Source organism: Osmerus eperlanus, chromosome 5 (genome assembly GCF_963692335.1).
Source record: "Osmerus eperlanus chromosome 5, fOsmEpe2.1, whole genome shotgun sequence".
Lineage (NCBI taxonomy): Eukaryota > Metazoa > Chordata > Actinopteri > Osmeriformes > Osmeridae > Osmerus > Osmerus eperlanus.
In genome coordinates this window covers 3,205,690-3,214,926 of record NC_085022.1, presented here as the reverse complement: position 1 = coordinate 3,214,926, position 9,237 = coordinate 3,205,690, and the positions used below count along the sequence as shown (strand labels likewise).

Genomic DNA, 9,237 nt, shown 5'->3' with positions numbered 1-9,237 from the left:
GTAGCTGCTGCCCTCCCTGCTCCTCTGCTCCAGACTCACACAGTGTAGCTGCTGCCCTCCCTGCTCCTCTGCTCCAGACTCACACAGTGTAGCTGCTGCCCTCCCTGCTCCTCTGCTCCAGACTCACACAGTGTAGCTGCTGCCCTCCCTGCTCCTCTGCTCCAGACTCACACAGTGTAGCTGCTGCCCTCCCTGCTCCTCTGCTCCAGACTCACACAGTGTAGCTGCTGCCCTCCCTGCTCCTCTGCTCCAGACTCACACAGTGTAGCTGCTGCCCTCCCTGCTCCTCTGCTCCAGACTCACACAGTGTAGCTGCTGCCCTCCCTGCTCCTCTGCTCCAGACTCACACAGTGTAGCTGCTGCCCTCCCTGCTCCTCTGCTCCAGACTCACACAGTGTAGCTGCTGCCCTCCCTGCTCCTCTGCTCCAGACTCACACAGTGTAGCTGCTGCCCTCCCTGCTCCTCTGCTCCAGACTCACACAGTGTAGCTGCTGCCCTCCCTGCTCCTCTGCTCCAGACTCACACAGTGTAGCTGCTGCCCTCCCTGCTCCTCTGCTCCAGACTCACACAGTGTAGCTGCTGCCCTCCCTGCTCCTCTGCTCCAGACTCACACAGTGTAGCTGCTGCCCTCCCTGCTCCTCTGCTCCAGACTCACACAGTGTAGCTGCTGCCCTCCCTGCTCCTCTGCTCCAGACTCACACAGTGTAGCTGCTGCCCTCCCTGCTCCTCTGCTCCAGACTCACACAGTGTAGCTGCTGCCCTCCCTGCTCCTCTGCTCCAGACTCACACAGTGTAGCTGCTGCCCTCCCTGCTCCTCTGCTCCAGACTCACACAGTGTAGCTGCTGCCCTCCCTGCTCCTCTGCTCCAGACTCACACAGTGTAGCTGCTGCCCTCCCTGCTCCTCTGCTCCAGACTCACACAGTGTAGCTGCTGCCCTCCCTGCTCCTCTGCTCCAGACTCACACAGTGTAGCTGCTGCCCTCCCTGCTCCTCTGCTCCAGACTCACACAGTGTAGCTGCTGCCCTCCCTGCTCCTCTGCTCCAGACTCACACAGTGTAGCTGCTGCCCTCCCTGCTCCTCTGCTCCAGACTCACACAGTGTAGCTGCTGCCCTCCCTGCTCCTCTGCTCCAGACTCACACAGTGTAGCTGCTGCCCTCCCTGCTCCTCTGCTCCAGACTCACACAGTGTAGCTGCTGCCCTCCCTGCTCCTCTGCTCCAGACTCACACAGTGTAGCTGCTGCCCTCCCTGCTCCTCTGCTCCAGACTCACACAGTGTAGCTGCTGCCCTCCCTGCTCCTCTGCTCCAGACTCACACAGTGTAGCTGCTGCCCTCCCTGCTCCTCTGCTCCAGACTCACACAGTGTAGCTGCTGCCCTCCCTGCTCCTCTGCTCCAGACTCACACAGTGGGCTCTTTGTGGGACGGGGTGGGTGGGTCCACGTGGGGGTCTCAGGGAACACCTCCACATCACCAAGCCCATTCCAGTCAAATGTTCTACATCATTTACTGTTTCCTGTTTTAGAGTCTGTCCCACATCCTGCGCATACGAATGTACCTGTGAACCCAGGTCATACGCCAATGGCAGCCCAGAAAAGATCTGCTTTAATTTATTCGTCATGCATGCTTTTATTTGTACGTCACACTAAAGAGGGAAAATAAGCTGTGATTCCAAGTTTAAATTCACATGAAATTTTGTCAGAGACCTAGATAGGAACACAGGTTTTTTCCTGGTGTTCAGAAGGGCAGTTTGGAGCTAATTTCACCATTTACTCTGTCGGAATGTCTTCAGTTCCATAGCAGAGAGCGGTGATGTTATTGTAGAGCTGCACCATCTACAATAGATCTATAACAGATGTATGCCTTGTGTGCAGTTCTTCCATTACTCTAACATCATAATTGAAGATCATTAAAGTCACTTTTGATCAACATCGCCCAACAAGTCAGGGGAGTCAGGTGGCTGAGCGGTTAGAGAATCGGGCTAGTAATCAGAAGGTCGCTGGTTCGATTCCCGGCCGTGTCAAATGACGTTGTGTCCTTGGGCAAGGCACTTCACCCTACTTGCCTCGGGGGGAATGTCCCTGTACTTACTGTAAGTCGCTCTGGATAAGAGTGTCTGCTAAATGACTAAATGTAATGTAAATGTAATGTAACAACATCAGATCAAATCAAACTATATTCATATAGCGCATTTCATACCAAGAGGCAACCAATGCGCTTCACACATGTCTTTAGAAGGTATTTGTGCTTTTTTATGTGAGCGAGCTTGTGTGAGCGAGCTTGTGCGTGTGTCTGCTTGGGAGACCAAGGAGCAACAGTGCAATAGAATACAATATAATTGAACACATTACTAAAGTACTCAATTATAAAGAAAATGAATCATTGTTCTGTTTTCACGACGGTGCTAGATTCCCCTACTTTAGTGTGTCGCGTCTGGTTGGTTCAGTTACTATTAATAAAGAGTGATGGGAGTTACATTGTCTGAGAGGGACGGAAAAGAAGGAACAATACACTCTGAAATCAGAGTCCTGACAGAGGATTCACACTCTGCTGTCACATAGCTGGAGTGGTACTGCTGTGTGCTGACACAAACACACATGCACGCACACACACACACACACACTGTGCATGGACGGGTGTGTGGTGACGTGACGCCAATCTGAGGAATGTTGGGATAGTCATGTTTCGGGAAATTGGGGTGTCCAGTATCTCCCTGTACACAACCACACATCTTGCCTCTCACACTCGCACCTAGTTGATGATGTGACGGCTTAAAAACCAACTCTGGACCTATCAATACACACTGCATTAATTATTCCATTCCTCTCTGTACTCCTTTAAATGGAATTTAATCTGAATATTTTATGTTTTTTGTTATTGTAAGAGTTTGGAATGGAACTAAAGAGGAACTCTTTAACTAATACAGGAACACAATGACACAGAAGCCAGAAGGGGGTCTGAAGTATGTGGTAGAACAATAGGGGGTACAGGGTAGAACAGTATGTGGTAGAACAGGAGGGGATACAGGGTAGAACAGTATGTGGTAGAACAGGAGGGGATACAGGGTAGAACAGGCCTTATGTTAAATAACCACTGGTCAGGTCAGCATGTAGTGAACCCCTTTAGAAACAGTACATGTTTCTAGACTTTTACTGAAGAAATAAACTCTCCTTTTATCTTCCTCAGAACTAGGGACTGGAGCTGGCACCGACACAGGCTAAGGCTGTAGCCTAGGCCAGGTTAGAGCTAGTATACAAGTGCTAGGGTTAAAGACAATACTGTCAAGATGATTCACATTTACTTAGGGATTTGTAGCAAATGGACAGTCTAACATTGGCAGACCAGACATCCAGAAATGAAAGAGAAATATTTGCCTCTGAACTTTTTGGCCTTCAACTGTTTCTAAACTTGAGTTTTGGCGTAGAAAGGAGATTCGTTGAGTTTCAAACCACAGATGGTGTGAAGCAGTTGAAGAGCAAGTGACCACAGTGGACCTGGTGTGACACAGCCCAGTGAGTCACCAGTATCCCTAGGTGAGTCATAAATCCACTTTTTCAGTGAGAAAAGACTGACTGAGACAGACAGGTAGACATGCTGACAGACAGGTAGACACAGGAATGGTTGACAGAATGAAAGATGATGAGTCAGACAGGTCAGTCAACATGTACCCTGCCTTGAGCTCCACAGTGATGCTTGCTGTCTCTCCTCTGACCAATACCTACAGCAAGAAAAGAAGTCAGGCTAGGGCACTTGGTGCGCAGACCTCTTCCACATTAGCAAAATAGTAGTATGGCCAAAACCCAACCACCCAGCTGTGGTGGGAACATAATCAAGCAAACTGCTTACCTCATCTGAAACACGCGTTTGAAGGGTGAGTTCTACTAGCGAGCATTTGAAGGGTGAGTTCTACTAGCTAGTGTTTGAAGGGTGAGTTCTACTATCTAGCGTTTGAAGGGTGAGTTCTACTAGCGAACGTTTGCATGGTTAATTCTACTAGCTAGCGTTTGAAGGGTGAGTTCTACTAGCGAGCGTTTGAAGGGTGAGTTCTACTAGCTAGCATTTGAAGGGTGAGTTCTACTAGCTAGCGTTTGAAGGGTGAGTTCTATTAGCAAGTGTTTGAAGGGTGAGTTCTACTAGCTAGCGTTTGAAGTGTGAGTTCTACTAGCGAGCGTTTGAAGGGTGAGTTCTACTAGCTAGCGTTTGAAGGGTGAGTTCTACTAGCAAGCGTTTGAAGGGTGAGTTCTACTAGCTAGCGTTTGAAGGGTGAGTTCTACTAGCTAGCGTTTGAAGGGTGAGTTTACTAGCAAGCGTTTGAAGGGTGAGTTCTACTAGCTAGCGTTTGAAGGGTGAGTTTACTAGCTAGCGTTTGAAGGGTGAGTTCTACTAGCGAGCGTTTGAAGGGTGAGTTCTACTAGCGAGCGTTTGAAGGGTGAGTTCTACTTGCTAGCGTTTGAAGGGTGAGTTCTACTAGCTAGTGTTTGAAGCCTGCACTTGCTCGCCATCTAGAGGATGCTTAGTACAGTGTGAATTCGTGTTGCATTTGCAAACTGATTTAGATTAATACTGGTAAGTCACGCTCTTTGGGAAGTTCTGGATAAACAATGCTGTAATTGATTTCTAGTACAGATAGGCCTATGCCAAATGTTGTCATGCTATGTAGGCTACTTGTAATGATTACAAGTTGTTACATTGGGGCCAGTGGTTCTGTTAGAGGGGCCAGTTACATTAAACATTATTGTTGTCATATAGTTTGCTTCACTGCAGTGCAGGCATTAACAGGCAAGAGCAGTGGCGCCCCTCAGAAATGTTTCATCGAAGTAGCCAGATGGGGCCACTGACAATCTTGGGGTGGCACTCCAAAATCAAAAGCCATAACTGAATTTCAGGAATTGTATTCTGCTGTTGTAGTATACAGGTTAGTTGAAAACAGCAGTGGACTGGGGAAGGTGACAGGATATGAGTGTGGAGATACGTGGATTTATATGCAGGAATGTTTTGATATACAGTACACAGTCATCTTTTGTGCAGAATGCAGAGAGAATAGAGTGTAGAGACTTGTCTAAACTATTTGAAAGTGTGAGAAGGTAAGAAGTGAGTGGAGAAAAAGAGAAGCAGAAAAGTGCAACACCCTCCCATTACCATCATCTCTAATTCACTCTCCTCAGTCTCATCTGTGTTGTATGTCTGCAGACTGCTATAGTATGGGCCTACACAAAAGTTATAAAGTCATTGTGTGGGGAGGGTTTGACAAGTGTGATGACTGTATTCCTCCACAGATACCATGGGCTTGGACATGGAGTTGGACCAGTTACTATTCGCATTGACTTGATGGGTGTGATCTGTGAAGAATGAATGGCACCATACAATAGTGAAGGGCTATAACCCAGGGCTGACTGTAACTGGTGTTGGAAAACACTTCTAGTATGGCAGATTAGAAGAACTGGGCACAAGGTACTGGTATGGAAAGTCCCCCAAAATGTTGCAGAATCAGCAGAAAAGATTCGATGGCATTGCATCAAGGCCCAATTGGGGCAGGTCATAGGAGATTTACAATTGTAGTAGGCCAATAGATCTGTTTTAAAAGTTCAGTAATTTGTTGGATATAAAAGGTGTAACACAGACAAGAACCCTCTTGTTGCTGCTCCGTGCTGTTTTTGGACTTTGAAGAAGAGAATTTGGACTTTGAATATGATCAGAACTTTGAGAAAACAGTGCCTGTTTCACTTGTGTGTCTGTTAACTGCAACTGTATCCCACATGACCTCACCTTGCTCACTATGGTGTCCTCAATGCACTTCATTAAAACCTGCAACAGAGCTGAAAGCGGTCATTTAGGTAGGGGGGGGAGAGAGGGTGGGGGAGGGTTTCTTGGACGGGTGTGATTGTCTTTTTCAACTGATACCGTTCTGCACTTTTGGCCTTGTTAGAACACACACTGGAGCCCAGTCTTGTAATGTTTCTAATATATATTAAAGAAACTTGGGTTCATCAAAGATCATTGTTTGTTAACTCGGTATCAACTAGCAAACTCTGTCAACATGTGCACCCAGCTTGGTGTGTGTTTCTTCTACTAGAGAACCTGCTGCTGTGTCGTCAAGATAGGCCCTTGACGACACAGGGGGCCCTTGCTGCCCTCTGGTGTTCGGAAGTAATAATCAGAATCAGAATTCGGTTTATTCGCAATGTATGTTATACAAACACAGAATTTACTGTGGCAGGGAGGTGCAAAACACTAAACATATACGAATCTTAAATTAAGTAAAGTACAAAAGTTTAACTATTTCTAAGAACTAAACAATCTAAGAATAAAACAATTTAAATATAAAATAAAATACATATAAAAATAAGAATAAGAATGAGCAGCGTGTTCAACATAGTGCAATCGGATACTGAGATAAGGTGGCTTATGCATACTGTAATTGCCATTAGATGGACTTATAATAGTTAAATAAGTGAATAAATGTCAATGGGAGTCCTTGGCCTTGTTGAAGAGGCCAGTAGCAGATGGAAAGAAACTGTTCTTATGGCGTGAGGTTTTGGTCCTGATGGACCGCAGCCTTCTGCCAGAGGGGAGTAGCTGGAACAGGGAGTGACCAGGGTGGGAGGGGTCCTCATATTCAACCTCATATTCCCGCCACTGGGTACCGTCAGCGCGATCATCCCCAGACTGCACTCTGATTGGCTGTACAAGTGGAGCCATAAGGGGTGCATGCACTAACGGAATGACCCAGCAGCAGCGAAAGGGCTGTTCACGTGTACAGTCTAAGGGGCAAACCATCAGGCCTTTGCAACAGACGAAGTGTTAAGGTGTGTCAAACTGGGTAGTGGAGAATGATACAAGGTTAAACACCGGACCAAGTTATTTGTAGTTTAATCATAAGAAATGATGCAATCACAAGAATACACAATGAAAACAACACACCAGGATGTTTTTCGTCTAATACAGTGAATCAGTCGATGATGCCAATGCAGCTTCACAGAAACAGAGTCTCAGAATAGATCAAACGAAGGCCTTCGTTGAGAAAGTGGTCGTGACAGAGATCAGAGAGAGTTCTGCCCCGTCCAAGTTCTGTCTCCCTGTCCTCGGGAGACAGGTCTGGTACCCCTGACAGGGAGAACTCTGATAGGTGATTGGTCAGAAGACCATGGGGTGGGAATGTGGCAGTCCAATTAAATGTCCAGGGCGTTCATGGTGGCACACGGGGGCAGTCCAAGGATCTGGTGATGTTCAGAGAGAGAGGGGGCGGAGAAGACCCACAGGTCTGCTCAGGGAGGGGGGAGACAAGACCCACAAGTCTGAGGTAATCCAAGGGGTTCTCCAGGGAAGGGAGTAGATCACCCAAAGGTCCTGATGGCATGCAGGGAGATGGGAGCTGCGTCTCCAGGGAAGGAAGGGGGGGGTCGTGTCTCCAGGAGAAGGGGTGAGGCAGACCAGGCCAGGGTCGATGATGTATAGGGGTAGGTGGGGCAGGGTCTCCAAGGGGATGCAGGTAGGGCAGGGTCTCCAAGGGGAAGGGGTAGATCATCCAGTGAGAAAGGGGGGGACAGGGGGGCAGGGTCTCCAAGGGGATGTGACCTCAGAACAGAGTAAATGAGAGTAAGGTAGGCAGACCGGCCGGTCCTGCAGCAGAGAAGAATTACAGTCCCAGCATTACCTTATCCCTCATTTTGACACTCTGCTCCCAAGAGCTGAGTAGCCCATTGTTCTTGCACCACTCCCTGAACGCCACAAACTCGACTCCCATGTTGCTTACTTGACCTCGGCATTCTTGCACGCACACCACAGTGTTACTTAGAAGGAAACATTTCAGCAGGACATTTTGGTGCCTTCTTGTTTTGTGGTTATGGCCCCCACCCATTGGTCTTGTGTCTATGCGTTGAGTGGCATCTGCCCCACATGTGGCATCTGGGGTGGATTGCTTGGTGGTTGCTGTGGTTGTTGTGGAATGCATGTTCCTCTTTCTCTTCTTCGCTTGTTGTAAGCAGCTCTATGTCTCTGTTTGTTGTTGTAGTAGTTATGGCCTTGAGGGCAGTCTCTGGCCCAATGATTTAAATTCCCACATGTGAAACATCCAGGCTGGTTTTGAACGGAGGAACCTCTTGTTGGGCCTCCTTTTCCGCTGCCTCTCGGGTGGCCTTGTTGGTATGGTCTATAGTTTCCAGGTGGGGGAGGACACAGCGGCGGTTCTGGGTGAGGATACTGAGGAGCATATTGTTGAGGTGACACAGGTGGATACTGATATTGAGGTTGTGGCGGTGGATATTGGGGCTGATATTGGGGTTGTGGGTATTGGGGTTGAGGGTATTGGGGTTGAGGTTGTTGGGGTTGAGGGTATTGGGGTTGAGGGTATTGGGCTTGAGGGTATTGGGGTTGAGGTTGTTGGGGTTGAGGGTATTGGGGTTGAGGGTATTGGGCTTGAGGGTATTGGGGTTGAGGTTGTTGGGGTTGTGGGTATTGGGGTTGAGGGTATTGGGGTTGAGGGTATTGGGGTTGAGGTTGTTGGGGTTGTGGGTATTGGGGTTGAGGGTATTGGGGTTGAGGGTATTGGGGTTGAGGTTGTTGGGGTTGTGGGTATTGGGGTTGAGGGTATTGGGGTTGAGGGTATTGGGGTTGAGGTTGTTGGGGTTGAGGGTATTGGGGTTGAGGGTATTGGGGTTGAGGTTGTTGGGGTTGAGGGTATTGGGGTTGAGGGTATTGGGGTTGAGGTTGTTGGGGTTGTGGCTGTGGGGGTTTTACTTCCATTGCAGTTCCTGTTATTGTTACGGAACCTGTCTTTGCCTGGCGGCTTGTCCTTGTTTCCGCTGCTTTCCACTGACTCTGTTTGAGTAGTTGTTGTCTTTCCTCTTCCTCCAGTCTTTCCAGTCTTTCTTCCAGCGCTCTCCGTTCTTCTTCTGGCATTTCATCTCCACACTCCCCGTCAATCAGGCTGCTCCGGTCGGATGCATAGCCAGTTCTTTGGGGGAGGTCGAACTGAATCAGGCTGTAGTCGCGTTTACATTTACATTTAGTCATTTAGCAGACGCTCTTATCCAGAGCGACTTACAGTAAGTACAGGGACATTCCCCCCGAGGCAAGTACGGTGAAGTGCCTTGCCCAAGGACACAACGTCATTTGACACGGCCAGGAATCAAACTGGCAACCTTCAGATTACTAGCCCGACTCCCTCACCGCTCAGCCACCTGACTCCTCCGCGTTGTCTTGTTTGGCTGTATAGAGAAACTGGGGTTCGACAACCCCTT

The 9,237-nt window shown here is 48.5% G+C and overlaps 1 protein-coding gene across 1 annotated transcript; it reads right to left on the bottom strand.

The window, feature by feature from the left end:
- Nucleotides 1–7,368: 7,368 nt before the first annotated feature.
- Nucleotides 7,369–9,010, bottom strand: LOC134020606 (proline-rich protein 2-like). Its single transcript, XM_062460762.1, has 2 exons — nucleotides 8,359–9,010; nucleotides 7,369–8,313 (listed from the first exon to the last, which is right to left on the bottom strand). Exons 1-2 carry the CDS (start codon nucleotides 9,008–9,010, stop codon nucleotides 7,868–7,870), a joined length of 1,098 nt encoding a protein of 365 aa, XP_062316746.1. The 3' UTR covers nucleotides 7,369–7,867.
- Between the last annotated feature and the right edge of the window lie 227 nt (nucleotides 9,011–9,237).

What these genes read in the sequence shown, in the direction of transcription:
- LOC134020606 (XM_062460762.1), bottom strand. Translation starts at nt 9,010, where the DNA reads ATGACTAAATGTAAATGTAAACGCGACTACAGCCTGATTCAGTTCGAC. An exon ending in ACAACCTCAACCCCAATACC is followed by an intron (nt 8,314 to 8,358) that starts CTCAAGCCCAAT and finishes AACCCCAACAAC; the next exon opens with CTCAACCCCAATACCCTCAA.